General features: G+C 40.2%; 1 protein-coding gene across 1 annotated transcript in view; it reads right to left on the bottom strand.

Moving 5' to 3' along the window:
• PMFBP1 (polyamine modulated factor 1 binding protein 1) overlaps positions 1-15,202 on the bottom strand; it is a 56,073-nt gene extending 40,871 nt beyond the window's left edge. The window contains 2 exon segments of the mRNA XM_090260242.1: positions 6,248-6,400; positions 15,152-15,202. Of these exon segments, the coding sequence (XP_090116368.1) occupies positions 6,248-6,400; positions 15,152-15,202 (204 nt within the window).
• Positions 15,203-16,683: the final 1,481 nt, after the last annotated feature.

Genomic DNA, 16,683 nt, shown 5'->3' with positions numbered 1-16,683 from the left:
ATAGTTATCCTTAAGTATTCAGAAGATTATTTTTCTTAATTCTAAATGAATAGAAAATGACGTGCTATGGATTAAGTCTACATATCACTTATATATGCCGAAGAGTAGTATCATAAAGGCATTAATGCATTTCCTATTGCTTCTTTGTCTTCTTTTTAAAAAGTTTTCTTTCTAATGAAGACAGGTATTTTATTATATTCTTCTTCGACCTTTAAACTGAGATATGGAGAAAATAAGCATGCTGGAAATGATTTAATGGAAGTAAGATTAGTTCTTAGGATGGGTATGGAGAGTTGGACATGATTCTGGAGGCCATCTGGTCCACTATGTTTCTCAGATAGACTTCTATCCAGACTTCAAATATTTTAAAAGATGGAGAGCACTGGTAACCTGCAGGAATCTGTTCTCATATTTAGTCAACATTTTAGCCCTACTTATGGTCAAAGAGATTATAGCTATTGCTCCCTCTGTGCCTATGTGGCCACTTGATCACAGAAGAAAATTAATTGGCCTGGCGTGATTTACTTTTGAAAAGTCACATTGGTTTCCACCCAATACTCTGCTTTTCAAGTTGATGCTAACTGATTGATATTAAGTTCTATATTTTCCCTGATATTGAAGTTAAGCTGACAGGTCTATAATTATTAGGATTGTCCTTTTTCCCTTTTTAAAAAGATGAGCACTTCATTTACCTTTTCTCAGTCTGTAGGGACTTTCTTTATCCTCTTGAGTCCTCAAAAATAATTGCTTGCTGCTATGTAATAACACCTGCCATTCCTTTAAGTACTCTTTGCAGTATGTCATAAGGCCCTGCTGATTTGCCCAAAGCTCTTTTCAAAATACTTTTTAACCATTTTATTCCCTATTTTAATTTTCAGTGACTCTCTTCTGTCTTAGGTTGGCATTGCTCTGATAAGCAGGCCTCTGCTGATATTTTTCTCTTCATTTAAGAACAGAAAGTCTCATATTTTCCCCGTCATTGTCATGAACATCTCTCCCCCTTTTTTTGAGGTGTTGAGGTATTACTCTTGTAACTCTGGTTTAACCTTAGATCACTAGATAGGCTTATCTGTTACATTTTATATCTTTTACAAATTGCATTTCTTATACTTTCTTGAATGTGGAACTGTGTGTTTAAGCTACATGCATTTCTTGTGGATGCATCTTCGTAGTTTAGACCTTTTTCTCATCAGTGATTTTTGCTTCCCAGAGATTCATTGAAGAAACAATGAACTATTTTGAAATAATTTTAGATTTCTAGGAAGTTACAAAAGTAGTGCAGGCAGTTCTCATGTACTCTTAAAAAAAAAGATTTTATGTATTTACTTTTTAGGAAGGGGGAGGGAGAGCAAGACAGAGAGAAAAGATGCGTTAGAGAAACATTGATCGGCTGCCTCTTGCACGCCCCCTACTGGGGACCCGGTCCACAACCCAGGCATGTGTCCTGACTGGGAATAAAACCTGTGACCATTTGGTTTGCGGGATGACGCCCAGCCCACTGAACCACACCAGTCAGGGCAGTTCGCGTATACTCTTCATCCAGTTTCTCCTAATGTTGAGACTTTACATAACCATAGTACATTTGTCCAAACTAAGAAATTAACATTGGTAGATTACCATTACCTAAACTAATACTTCATTTGGATTTTATCAGTTTTTCAACTAATGTGTTTTTTTCTCTTCCAGGATTCAATCCAAGATCCCACATGGCTTTTAGTATATTCACTTAAATTTTTTTTTTCATTCCCAATGATTCAAAGTGATAGCTCTGTGATAATTTTCACTGAGAGTCTATTCATCTTTACACATTCAATTAATTACTTTTATCTGCAGAAAACAAATATCTTACAGAGCTTTATGCTGAAAATAATGTCCTTCTTACACTTCAAATATAAGTTGACAATCTGAACCCTACTGAATATCAGGGTATTCTCCCCATGCCACCGCCAAGGCCAAAGAAGTCTGGGAAATTGTTCACAGAGACCCTTCCTTTTCTGGTTCGACCACAATATCTCTGTTGTTCTTTTCTCATTTCACTCTAGTTGACACACTCTTTTGATTCCTGGGAAGGATAGGGACTAGAGTAAAGCCACTGACATGCAAATAACAAGAAGGCCCTCAGTCTCAGAGTTGAGTAAGTGTGGGGCCCGCACCTGAAGAGCGAGTGCCCCTGAAACTTTGTACCCAGGCACCTCACTTGCTTTCTCCTACTCCAAGCTCCGTTCCTGGCTTTTAGAACACTGTGTAGTCTTGATTCACAAGGTCATGTCATTACACATGACATCGGATATAATATTTTAATTTTTTCGTATAACTGTGGTCCCGAACTCTGACCTCCTGCTTATTTCCCCAGCTCTTTGTTAGATATCAGTCAACATTTCAGAAAGTCTTGGGTTTCCCCTTTGTTCCCATATTACATTTCCTCATGGAAGGCAGATCTTGCAGGGATTTTCTGAGTGGATGAGTATAAGTCTACATCTAATTGTGTATTTGTATGTGTAGTCTGCAATTTAAATTCTGCACTAAGTGCTAGGGAAAAAAAGAGCCTGTTTTAAAGCTTGTTTCAAGCTGTTAGACCTTCTGGGCAATTAGAATAATAAAATGTGACTTAATATCTTTCTCCTTCCAAGTTGCCAGGTATTTATAAGCCACATGGCTTTCCTTGACTTGGGGAATAAATAAACTTGTGACAGCAATGGTGAAAATATTCTAAAACATTAATATTTAGAAAGAAGTAAATTATGATAATAGTCTTCCTGAGATCCATTTTAAAAAATGAATGGATTTCTCTATATTTGTGACTTCCTGGGGAAAGGACAGCGGTGCTCAGTAAGATAAGGTAGAATTGCTTTGTTGGTAGCATTTTTAGGTCATTACAGAGAAACAATTTGTGGTTTTTATAGGGAGGTGGTAAATCCTGGGAGAACTCTAACAGATACAATTAAGAGAGACCGGATGCTTGGCCACAAAAGTTGAAGAAGATGATGGTTGCTTACACAGCAGCTAAGAAGCTAACTTGGGGGTCTAGCAATAGGTCTGTGCAACCAGTACCTGCTTTATGGTTTCCAAGAACCCAAATCCCTAAATGGAAATGAAGACTGCAAAGTAAGGAATTCTTGGAAACCCAAAGTGTTTAGAGAGCTTTGGGAAAATATTTTCCAGATGGCCCCCTAGCTTTTGTGGATAAATTTAGAGACTGGTTTAAGGACTTAGTGCTAGAGTTTCCAAAGAGAGAGAACCTCAGCCTGAAATGAGGTTGCCTCAGCTGATGAACTAACTGCTTAGGAGACAGATAAATTTTAGTTCAAAATCACAGTCTCAAGAAAGATGACCATGCCAGGAGGTCTTTCTGTTCACATATGTGTAGGAAAGTGTTACTGAGTATCTTGGCTTGAGCACTACTGGAAGTAAGGTCTGTGACGAGGAACTGAGTACCAGAGTAGTAGTTTATATGGGAGGTGATCTCAGGAAACTCAGGTAGCGGAGCAGGAAGACAAGACAAGGAAGGGAAGGAAGCTGTGAAAGGGTGTGTTTATCAAGCTAATTACTACCGCGGGCATCTGGATTTGGGTCCCATTGAGGAACGTGGGGACAGAGCAAGGAGTATGCCTGGAATTACCTCTAACTGGGGGGCAAGGGAGATAGATTATTTAATTTACCATTCTCCCCATAAGTCATTGATTGAGGGCTGCTTCTAGAAGTATTCACTCTTCTGCACTTCAGCTCATCCTATGATTGGTTCTTGCATCAAGAAGAAAAGCTGCAGTCAGAGAGCTACAGGTGTGACAAAAAAGAGCAACCACTAAGAAATACCAATAATGTATTTTACAGAACTAGAATAAATAATCCAAACATTTATATGGAATCACAAAAGACCTCAAATAGGCATAGCAATCGTGAGCAAGAAGAACAAAGTTGGAGGAATGATGCTATCTGATATCAAACTGTACTACAAGGTCATAATAATCAAAACAGCATGGTACTGGTATAAAAACAGACATATAGATTGATGGAACAGAATAGAGCCCCAAAATAAACCCATGCCTATATAGTCAATTAATATTTGACAAAGGAGGCAAAACATACAATGGGGTAAAGATAGTCTATTTGATAAATGGTGTTGGGAAAATTGGATACATGTGAAAAAAGAAAAAAAAAAAAAGAAAAAGAAAAAAAGAAACCAGACCACTTTCTTATACCACATACAAGAATGAACTCAAATTGGAGTAAAGACTTAAATGTAAGACTCAAAACCATAAAAATCTTATAAGAAAACATAGGCAGTAAAATCTCAGACACTTCTCTTATTTTTTTTCTGAAATATCTGCTCAGGCAAGGGAAACAAACAAACAAATAAACAAATGGAACTACATCAGATTAAAACATGTTCTCACAGCAAAGGAAACCATCAACAAAATGAAAAGGGAAACCCATTGAATGGGAGAGCATATTCATTAATGATATATCTGATAAGGGGTTAATATCCAAAATTTATAAAGAACTTATACAACCCAACACCAAGAAACCCAAACAATCCAACTAAAAAATGGGCAAAGAACCTGAATAGGTACTTCTCCAAAGAGGACATACAGATGGCCAACAGACATATGAAAAGATGCTCAATGTCACTACTTATCAGAGAAATGCAAATTGGGACCACAATGAGGTATCATCTCATACCTGACAGAATGGCTGTCATCAATAAATGAACAACCAATGAGTGTTGGCGAGAATGTGGAGGAAAGGGAACTGTCGTGCACTGTTGGTGGGAATGCAGACTGATGCAGTCACTATGGAAACCAGTATGGAGTTTCCTCAAAAAATTAAAAATGAAACTGCCTTATGACCCAGTGATTCCACTTCTGGGTATGAAACCCAAAACACTAATTTGAAAGAATATATGCACTCCTATGTTCATTGTAGCATTATTTATAATAGCCAGGATTTGGCAGCGGACAAAGTGCCTATCAATGGATGAGTAGATAAAAAAGTTGTGGTACATATGTAGAATGGAACAATATTCAGCCACAAAAATAATGAAATTGCAATCATTTGTGATATCATGAACAGACCTAGAAGGTATCATGTAAGTGAAGTCAGTCAGTCAGAGAAAGACAAATACCATACGATTCCATTTATATGAGGAATCTAAAGAACAATATAATGAACAAACAAAACAGAAACAGACTCCTAGATACAAAGAACAAACTGGTGGTTGTCATAGGGGAGGTGGGTTGGAGGCCTGGATGAAAAAGGTGAAGGGATTGAGAAGTACAGATTGGTGGTTACAGAACAGTCACGCGGATGTAAAATACAGCATAGGAAATACAGTAATAACTATTGTAGTAACTGTTTAGGGTGCCAGGTGGGTACTGGAAATATCAGGGGAACACTTTGTAAAGTATATAATTGTCTCATCACTATGCTGTACACCTGAAACTAATACAAAATAATATTAAATGTTAAGAAAACCCAACTATTTCTTTGCCAGAAAAAAGCACCTGCTGCACTGATGAGCAGTGACACCTCTCAGCAGGTGGAAGGGTTGTTATTTTTGCATTAACTTAGATGTTTGTTTAAGATGCATTAGGAGAGCCCTGGTTGGTGTGGCTCAGTGGATTGAGTGTTGGTCTGTGAACTGAAAGGTTGCAGGTTCAATTCCCAGTCAGGGCACATGCCTGGGTTGCTGGCCAGGTCCCCAGTTGGGGGCATGCAAGAGGCAACCGATCGATGTATCTCTCACACATGGGTGTTTCTTTCCCTCTCTTTCTCCCTCCCTTCCCCTCTCTCTAAACATAAATAAATAAAATATTTTTTAAAAAGATGCATTATGAGATGCTGCTCTCCTTTAAAAACTGTAATTTGGTCTTTCAGGGCAATGGTGACAGGTGGTGCAAATCCAAGTGTGAAAGGCCAGATAAGGAAAAGACAGAGCCTCAGATGTAGATGACCTTGGAGACAGCTCTATTGAAAAGTCCTGAGAGCAGGATGGTGCGTGTGTGTGTGTGTGTGTGTGTGTGTGTGTGTGTGTGAGAGAGAGAGAGAGAGAGAGAGAGAGAGAGAGAGAGAGAGAGAGAGAGAGAGAGAGACAGAGACAGAGACAGAGGCAGAGAGGGGAGATGTGTTTCTCATTGCTTGCTCAATAAATGCTCTTCTCGAAGAATTTTCTATTATTATTGTTCCTGTCCATGGGAGCAGAGTGGAAGTCAAGAGAGAAGAGGTGGGTAGCAGCTGCTGAAATCCTTACGTGGCTGTTCATCATTGCCTCCTCCACACACAGCTGATTCTCCTGCAAGGTCTTTCTCTGTCTCTTGCAAACATCATGTAGATTCTTGATGTCATCTTGCAGGCTCAAGAGCTTGCTGTTCAGGCTGCTCACTTCTCTGTCTCTTTCCCCTGCCTATGCAGTCAGAAAAACAGAAGCATCAACTATAAGTCATCAAGAAAATGCTTACTTTCGTTCACTTAACTGGTTGACAGAGACTTTAAATTTGCTGAAAATTTGCTGTTATTATTCATCCTGTGTAACATTTACATATTCTCCACTTCTGAGGTGTTTGAGTGCTCTGTTATTCAGACAATTACTTATTTAATTAATCTTTGCCCACTGCTGTAGGTACATCACAGACACTTCCCCATTTTTCAAGAGGAAGTCAGTGCCTAGAATAACTCCAGGCACCTCGTGGATTGTCTATAAATATTAATGGTTCTGTCACTGATAAAATTAACATATTGAGATGTCAAATGAACTTGTCAAGACTAGTGAATCAGTGATGGAGTTGATGTGAATTCTGAGGTCTCTTAACTATCTCTTCTACCCACTATACCAAAAGACCTCCCTCACCTGTAAACCTAGTGCTTTTTCTTTGGAGACATATACCAGTGAGAATAAAAGTAAGATCCTTGGGCTGATTATTTAAGATCACTGCCTTTGAATATGAATAAAAAATTGTTTAATTATTGCTAGGTCAGAATAGAAATTAGTGATTGAAATCACTAATAGAGTGTGAAGCATAGCAGGTTTGGTGGGGTTGGGGTGTGGAGCTGTGGTAAGAGGGTGCATGCCCCATTACACTAGGGTGCCACCTTCAATTCCCAGTGTTGTGGGTGGCTGCCATCAGTGTGAAAAGAAATTAGGAAATAAGCAGCCCTCTGTGAACCTGCACAGTTCTTTAGTCCTAACACTGTGCAGACAGTTCACAACACTCATGAGGACAGGCACTACCTACCACCTCTGAATTTCAGATGTTGGAATGGAGGCTGGTGCTTTTATGGCAGGTATCTGTCTTATGTTAGATTAGTCAGGACAGGCTCTAAGGTGAGGATTCATGGCACCTACTAAAGAAACACTTCCGAGAGCAATCAGGAAGGAAGTGGGGGAAGCAGATAGGGAAGGGAAAGAAACCAAGCAAGAGCAGGATTTCAGACATAGTCCTGTAGGCAGTAGCATTAGCCTGATCCCACGGGGAACTCTGGAGTGTAAGTTACACCTCAGAGTCTGTCCTGATTAGATGCACTGAAAGCTGGGCTGTCAGACTTGGTATTAGCCAGTGAATGGCTAAGGGAAGCCCCATGGGAGGTAAGCAGCCAAGGACTCCCAGCTTTCTGCGCTTGTGAGCAAGGTGACCCCAACAGCCTAAGGGAAAGTTTTCTAAGAGAGATGCAGGTGCCAAGGCACACAAGCCATGGGTGCAAAGAAACAGGAAGTGATCCAAGCAACAAGGTCCCATAGCTGGTTAGCAGCAGAATGAAGACAGTTCTGTTCTCCCAACCATGTAGCCAGTGCTCTATTCCCATCACCCACTGATTGCTCTGGATTCCTAAATATATGAGCTACATAACACACATTCCTAGTGGAGCAGACCTGATATGGACATCATAAATCAAGCCTTACTGGACAGGTCAGTTTAAGAGACCTCTGTTCATGGAGGAGGGGGGCCAGAATCACGACTAGATCGGACACTACAATGTCAGAGTATGCGGAATTCAGAAGGTTTCCCAGAAGTGCTGCTGTCTCAGCTGATTTATTTCTTCATTTCCATTTAGTACCTGGACTTTTTTTTTTTTTTTTTTTTTTACCACTTTACAGTTTAATTAGGTTAACGGCATGGCTCTGTCATTAAAAGTATTTCATTATCTCAAAACTCTCCCTCTTCCTCCCCTTCCTGTTCCTCACTTTCAGAAAAATAACAGTGGATGTCAAACTGCCCCAAGCATGTAATTACCATTAAGACAATTACCAGGGGTTCTCTTAAGAGAATATGTGTAGAGCAGCTAAAAAAAAAAAAAAAAGTAGTGTACAGACACTGTTTTCTTACTGGAAAACAAAATCCTTGACCCAGGAAAGAGCAGCAGTTTGATTCCAGGGATTTAAATTCCTTTTGCCATGGCTGCCACAGCGAGAATAGGATACAGAGACTCATTTGGAAGTGAGAACCTACGGATCCCCTCCCCGCCTGCTCCAGGACTATCTTTCTTTGGCATCTATGAACAGATTAGATGACAATACAATACTGCTCTGTGGAAGTGCTAAATGCTCTGCACTCTTGCCTTGATGCTGAGTATATGCGTCTTAAACTCAGGGCGAAGACCTTGTCACCAGATCATCCCATATGGAGCCTGGCACGCTGTGGACTCATTAATGAAGTAAGAATGCTGTACACCTTGAACTTCTCTAGGTTAAAAGTTAAATGCCCTCTCTCATTCAGGACAATAAAATATCCCCTCTTCTTCCAATTTTGGATGTTCTCTGAGCCGAAGACCTGCTAGCCCGATTCCGTTGCATGACCAGGACTTCAGAATTAGATCTTTAATGAAGATGATCTCTTCTAATTTGGAAATTAGCGTTGACTCAGTTTCTGAGGCAAATTCTTTGTTCATAGCACAAGAGTTTTGAAATAAATAATCTTTCTATAAGGATCCCCTAAACCAGTTGAATAACAAATGTGTTTTGCTGGGTGTTGAATGAAATTTACTTTTTAAATCAAAATTTAACTATTCACAGGACTTCTGGTCAAGATGGAGGCATAGGTAGATGTGCTTTGCCTCCTTGAGCATCCATAAGAAGGATCACAACTAATTTCAAAACAAAAAGCACCCAGAACTGCCAGAAAATCGAACTGTATGGAAGTCTGACAATCAAGGATTTAAAGAAGCCATATTCATCCAGATGGGTATGAGGAGCGGAGACCAGGAGCCAACTCGGAGGACATGGTTTGGCAGTGAGATAGCAGAATCAGCCGGTGGATTGGGTGGCCCCACATTCATGTGTGATGGATAAAAATTGGGAGAGGTACCTTAGGAGGGAGCGATCCCAGCCCCAGGCCAGACCACGCAGCCCAGGGCTCCAGTGCTGGGAAAATAAAGTCTCATAACTTCTGGCTGTAAAAACTGGGGGTTGGGGTGGTGGAAGAAACTGCTGATCTCTCAGGAGAGTCTGTTTAAAGGGCCTGCACACTCCTAGAATGTATGCACCCACCTACTCTGGGAACCACCACCAAGGCAACAGCTAGAAGAGTGCCAGTCACATACAGAAAGGGGATGAAGTGACTGGCAATGCGGCAAGCGCCAAGCAAGCCTCCAACAGCCAGACAGCAGCATTGTTCCCTCTGTGACTACTCCCCCATGTACAGAGCCACAAAGCAGTCAGGCGGGTTGCCCTACTCTGGCAATTACCTAAGGCTCTGCACCATACAATGTAACCGATGCACTAACACAGGGAGTCAGAGCAGCTCTACCTAATACACAGAAACAAACACAGGGAGGCTGCCAGATTGAGGAGACAAAGAAATATGGCTCATATGAAAGAACAGAACAAAACCACAGAAAAAGAACTAAACCAGAGATAGCCAACCTATCAGATGCAGAGTTCAACACTGATGATGATGATGTTCAGATAACTCATTGAGTATGGCAAGAGTATAAGGGAAGAAATGAAGGCTACACTAAGTGAAATAAGAAAAATCCACAGGGAACCAAAAGTGAAGGGAAGGAAGCAGGGTTCAAATCACTGATTTGGAACATAAGGAAGAAATAGTCAACCAGAACAGAATGAAGAAACAAGAATTTTTAAAAAATGAGGAGAGAATAAGAAGATTCTGGGACATCTCCAAATGTACCAACATCTGAATTATAGGGATACCAGAAGGAGAAGAGGAACAGCAAGAAATTGAAAACTTATTTGAAAAAAATAATGAAAGAAAACATCCTTAATTTGGTGAAGGAAATAGAAATACAAGTCCAGGAAGCACAGAGAGTCTCATACAAGTTGGACTCAAAAAGGACCACACCAAGGCACACCACAATTAAAATGCCAAATGTTAAAGATAAAGGGATAATCTTAAAAGCAGCAAGAAAAAAACAGAGTAACATACAAAGAAGTTACCATAAGACTATCAGCTGATTTCTTTAAAGAAACTTTGCAGGTAAGAAGGATCTGGCAAGAAGTATTCAAAGTGATGAAAAGTAAGGACCAACAGCTGAGATTACTCTATTCAGCAGAGGTATGATTTAGAGTGGAAGGGCAGATAAAGTGCTTCCCAGAGAAGGTAGAGCTAAAGGAGTTCATCATCATCAAGCCCTTATTAAATGAAATGTTAAAAGGACTTATTTAAGAAAAAGAAGATCAAAACTATAAACATGAAAATGACAACAAACTCACAACTATAAACAACCAAATCTAAAAAATAAAAACAAACTAAGCAAACAACTAGAACAGGAACAGAATCATAGATATGGAGATCATCTGGAGGGTTATCAGCTGGGAGGGAAAGGGGGAGAACGGGAAAAAGAACATACAGACACAACCCATGGACATGATCTAAGGGGGGTATTGCTGGAGGGAAGGCAGGTACTGGGCAGTGGGGATCAAAAGGGGAAAAACTGGGACAACTGTAAGAGCATAATCAATACAATATACTTTAAAAATGTTTAACCATTCACTCCTAAGGGCCAAATTATACCAGAAATTTTATTCATCACAACAGGAGTGGAATTGCTGGGAGAGCAATAAAGTGATTTCCTTGAATCACATATTATTTTCTTACTATAGGAAATTGTAGGAAGAGACTGTGCTTGCCTCAGTACTCCAGAAAGCCAAGTATTTCTGAGGTTCCGGTAAACTTAATTTCTTGCTAATATCTTGCACAGAGGTCACTGTCCACTATTTCTAATCCTATCTACTTTTTGAAGGCTAAATTCCAGGGAGATGCCTTTTGAGTATCAATATGTAGTAAGAACTGATTCAATCTGACATTTCATCAATCAAAGCTCTGTAACCAGTACAAGGGCATGAGACCAACGGAGAATCATAATGCCGACCCTCAGGCACCATCTGATCATGTCCGAAACCTGAAGTCATTCATGATGGCTGAAACCACAGCTTCTGATGCTAGGTAAGTTTTCACTTACATAAGCCAAGCACTTAGAGTCCCAGTGTGGCATAGATGAGGTTGGAACCTGGTCACTTTGCTTGAAGGCATGTGACATCATCCAACTATAGGCAAAATGGTGAGAGTGCTGATACTGCAGTTGCTACCATACTTATGATAGTTATTGGAAAATAGGTTACTTACAGAAGCCAATTTTCTGTATTGATGAAATGGATCTTTTCTCAAAGAGCGTGTCTTCTTAAACATATATTTTAAAAAATGGGAAGAAATTGGGCTCTACACTTCCAGGTATAGCCTCATGTTCTTTTGGGGATATCTGATGTTAAACTGAAGCCTATGATTTGGTAGCACTTCCAAATCTCAAGAGCATTATAAAGATTTAAGATGCCAGCATTCCCAGGCAGCTGGCACTTGAAAAAGAAAGCTTAGGAGGAATTGCCAGAGTAATTTTGGGGTCAACCAGCACCATAAAGTCATTGTCTTTGGGAATTATCTTCTTTGAGGATAATGACAAATTTTCAACAAACAATGAAAAGCCACTTTGACCACCACTGCCATTCAACATATCTAAGTTTATAGTGAGAGTTATGTTTTAAAATGCATGCAACCTTAAACAATAACATTGCTTCAGGAATTTTTACATTTTACACAGGTAACTATAGAGTTTATAGTTATCCACAGTAATTTCAACATGTTAGTGATATTACTATTAACTTTTCCATCTATGGGATATTGTAGTTTTTTTTAAAGTATATTTTATTGATTATGTTATTACAGTAGTTCCAATATTTTTTCCCCTTTGCTCCCCTCTGCCCAGTACCCGCCTCCCTCCAGCAATCCCACCTCCCTTAGTTTATTCATGTCCATGGGTTGTGTATGTAAGTTCTTTGCCTTCACCCTCTCCTATATCATTCTTAACTACCCCCTATTTTGTACCAACTGATTATGCTTCTTAATCCCTGCACCATTTCCCCATTTCTCCCCCTCCTCCCTCCCAGCTGATAATCCTCCAAATGATCCCTGTACCTATGATTCTGTTCCTATTCTGGTTTGCTTAGTTGGATTTTGTTTTTATTTTTTAGATTCAGTTGTTGATAGTTGTGAGTTCGTTGTCATTTTAGTGTTCAGTTTTGATCTTCTTTTTCTTAAGTAAGTCCTTTTGACGTTTCACAGAATAATGGCTTGGTGATGATGAACTCTTTTAGCTTCACCTTGTCTGGGAAGCACTTCATCTGCCCTTCCATTCTAAATGATATCTTTGCTGAATAGAGTAATATTGGTTGTAGGTCCTTGCTTTACATCGCCTTGAATAGTTCCTGCCAGCCCCTTCTTGCCTGCAAAGTTTCTTTTGAGAAACCAGCTGATAGTCTTACAGGCACCCCTTTGTAGGCAACTCTCGCTTCTCTCTTGCTGCTTTTAGGATTCTCTCCTTATCTTTCACCTTTGGCATTTTAATCATGATGTATCTTGGTGTGGTCCCCTCTGGGTCCAGCTCGTGCAGGACTCTCTGTGCTTTCTGAACTTGTATGTCAATTTCCTTCGCAAAATTTGGGAAGTTTTCCTTCATTATTTTTTTCACATAAGTTTTCAATTTCTTGCTCTTCCTTTTCTCCTTCTGGAACTCCCATGATTTGGATGTTGGTACGTTTAAAGTTGTCCCAGAGGTTCCCAAGCCTCTCTTCATTTTTTTCAATTCTTGTTTCCTCATTCTGTACCTGTTGAGTGTTTTTTTCTTCCTTATGTTCCAAATCATTGATTTGAACCCTGGTTTTCTTCCCTTCACCATTAGTCTTGTGTGGATGTTTCTGTTTCACTTAGCATAGCCTTCACTTCTTCTCTTATGCACCAGTGTTTTAAACTCTGCATCTGTTAGGTTGGCTATCTCCTTGTCACTTAGTTCTCCCACTGGAACCTTGATCTGTTCCCTCTTTTGGGCCATACTTCTCTGTCTCCTCATCTTGACAGGCTCATGTGTTTGTTTGCCTGTGTCTTAGGTACAGCTGTCATTCCTGTTACATTGTAAGGGGCAGAGCCTTAGGGATTCGTCAGTACAGGGCGAACTGTTTCACCACGTTATGACACTGTATGTGGGGGAGGGGTCTGAGAGGGGACAATGCTGCTTGCCCAGCATTCACCTCTTTTCCAGGCACTTCTCCCACTTCCGTATGAAACTGGTGCCTCTCTAGCTGTTGCCCTGGCTGTCATTCCCAGAGTGGATGGGTCTGCAGACGTTCTAGGACCGTGGGGGCCCTTTAAACAAGTGGACTCTGCTGAGAGACCAGCAGTTTCTGCCTGTGCCCCAACACCCACTGGTTTGCACAGTCAGAAGCAATGAGACTTGATTTTCCCCGAGGCTGGGACTGTGAGCTGAGCGGTCTGGTGAGGAGCTGGGAGTGCTCCCCAGGTGTCCCTCCTGACTTTTTAAAACCTGTAACTGCGCTTTCTGCCAGCCTGCTGCTGCTGCCGCTGCTGCCACCAACACATGGTGTCCTCTCCACCACGGCTCTGCCCCTCCTACCTGTCTGGATGAGTATTTCCTCTTTTTTTCTTTGTTTGCTGAACTTCCATGCACTTTGACTTTCTGGAACTTCTGGTTGTTTCTAGTTTTGAGGTAGTTGTATTCCTTCTTAGTTGTGGAGGGAGATGATGCATGTTGTCTATGCCTCCATCTTGGCCAGAAGTCAGCATTGCAGTTTTTGATTACTTATGACGGGAATGAATGGGCATTTATACAAGGTTTTGTTTGTGAGCAAAAATTTTGGAACAAATTTATGTTCATATAGTGAAAAATGAATATATCTCATATTTTATTGTGTTCTAAATTTTTAAAAAATAGGCCCACTGTATAAAATATGTGGTTCAGGATATACATAGCTTATGGCGGAGGTCACCTACCTGTGGGACATGGGGCAATTTTTATTGGCACTTGGGTAGTTGCCACATACTTTTCTCCATCATATCCTTGGAGAAATTATTTCATTAGAAAGAAAGGTCCATGAGAATGGGGATCTTTGTCTGTTTTGTTCAGTGCTTTATCCCCAGCCCCTAGAACAATGCCTGGCCCACTGAAGGTGCTCCACACATACCAGTTGAAAGAATGAATATCATTCTAGAAAATGCATACCAGATCCTTGATCCCTGCAGAACTTGCAGCGAATCCTGTAGAGCTCCCTCTAATAATCCAGCAGGAAAGGAGCTGAAACACCTCTTTTAGAAGCTGCTCACCTCTTGGTAGGAGGTCTGTTAAAAAGCATATGTCATGTGGGACAACCCTACACTGACCAAAACATACCCCTCAAATCTTTTTTGGAACAAGTAAGGGAACACATACACACAGTCCGACCAAAATACTAGACTGATCAGAACACTCCACTTCCCTATCATTCCAGATAAAGAGAGAATGTTGGCAACAATAGTTAATATTTTAGGTGCTTTCTCTGTGCCAAGCACTAGTGTTTTAAATGCAGTATTTTACTGAATCCTCATAGCAAGCCTTTCAAATGGGTGCTCACTATCCCTATTTTTAGGTAAGGCAAAGGAGTCTCTGAGAGGGCATGCAACATGCATGTATCATACTGCAACCAGGTATGGACTCAGACCCACCTAGCTCAAGTGTGGGTGCTTAAATCCAGTGCCCAGCTGCCCACCTCCGCCTGTCATATTTTTGGGTGCTTATTACTGAAGTTTTGAATCATGAACCTTGAAAAGAAGTTCCTTGTAACTAAGACTTGACTCCATGTTTGTAGAGGAGTTAGCCTTACCTCATCTTTCATTTCCTTGGCACCTCTCATTTCTCCTTTAAGTTTTAGCATTTTCTGAACTTCATTATAAACCTGCAAAGTATAAAAATTTAAGATGGAAAAAGCATAAGTGAGATTTTTCCATTTGGATGTGTGTTCTCAGTAGGGAGTTCAGAAAAATTTCCCCAATTGTTAGCAATACTTACTTGCCTAGCCATCTGTTTATGTTTCCAAAAGTGTTAAAACCTTCACCAAGAAGATGGCCATGGTTTTACATCTTTTCAGAAAACAAAACAAAACAAAACCCAAAACCAACCAACCAAACAAACAAACAAAAAACCCAAACAAACAAACAAAAACCTCAGAAAACCATCACTAAACAGTTTCTAAGTTCATTCTTCTTGGGGAGCAAAAGGTCTGAAATTATCCTACTCTCTAGATCTCTAAGCATCCTATGACTCAAACGGAGTTAACACTATGCACTAATTGTGAGCCAGACTGAATGTGCACCCCCCAACTACATTCTCATGATAACCCTCAAGGGTAGATGCTATTACTATTTCTATTTTACAGGGGGGACATTGAAGTCCAGAGAGGCTAAGTTACCTATCCAAGGTCACATATGCTCCCTTACTCCTCCACGAGGAGCTTCCACTAATTTATAACTATTACTTTGGAAATATCTGATGATGTGATTTAAGCATCAAGCTGCCATAATATTGGTACTTGTAAAGTTAGGAAACACTGTGCTGCGAATAGCTAGATAAAAAGCTTCAAAGCCAAAGATTCTTGCATATGTATGTGTGTAAGTACAGGATGATGCATTTGAGGTCATAATGCATTGAGCTTAATAAAATGATCTCATTTATTATGTTTTTAAGTCTAAGACTAGAGGAAATTTCTACCAGACACTTACCTGCAGCATAGTTCCAAGAATGAGAAGCTATCAAAATACTCATTCTCTCTAAAGAACCACATCTCCCACCCCTAATATAAGCCAAGAGGAGGAAAAAATGCTGGTGAGACATAGAATTTGGAATGTTTTATGGGGTTGTATTCTGATGTGCTGCATTGTTTATTCTCTTAAGTCTTCATGCACAGAAGTGCATCATGGGAATGATGATGTAGCTCAGGCTTACCCAGCAGGGAGAGGCTAGTGATGCCACAAATCTCAGTAGCTTAAAAACATGAAGGTTTATTTTTCACTCATGCTACATGTCCTTTATGAGGCAGCCAGCTGGGGCTCTGCTCTTCATTGTCCTCAGCTGGTAGAACCTTTATCATTTAGTATGTTGCTTGTTACCATGGAAGCAGAAAAGGAACTTGGTGAATAACATACAGGTTCTTAAAGTGGAAGTGACACATTTCACTTCTGCTCCCATTTCATCGGCCAAAACAAGTCACATGGTCATGTCTAACTTCTTTCTTTATTCCCCAAAGGAATTATTGGTGAACATCACAAATGACTTCCATGCTAGGTGTCTTAACTGATTGGGCTGCTAGAACAAAATATCACATATTGGGTAGCTTAAAAATAATAGAAGGTTTTTTTC

The sequence above is a fragment of the Furipterus horrens genome, unplaced genomic scaffold (genome assembly GCF_987537825.1).
Source record: "Furipterus horrens unplaced genomic scaffold, mFurHor1.1.pri manual_scaffold_13, whole genome shotgun sequence".
NCBI classification, from domain to species: domain Eukaryota; kingdom Metazoa; phylum Chordata; class Mammalia; order Chiroptera; family Furipteridae; genus Furipterus; species Furipterus horrens.
Note: the sequence above shows the minus strand (reverse complement) of the source record. Positions and strands in the feature narration are given on the sequence as shown.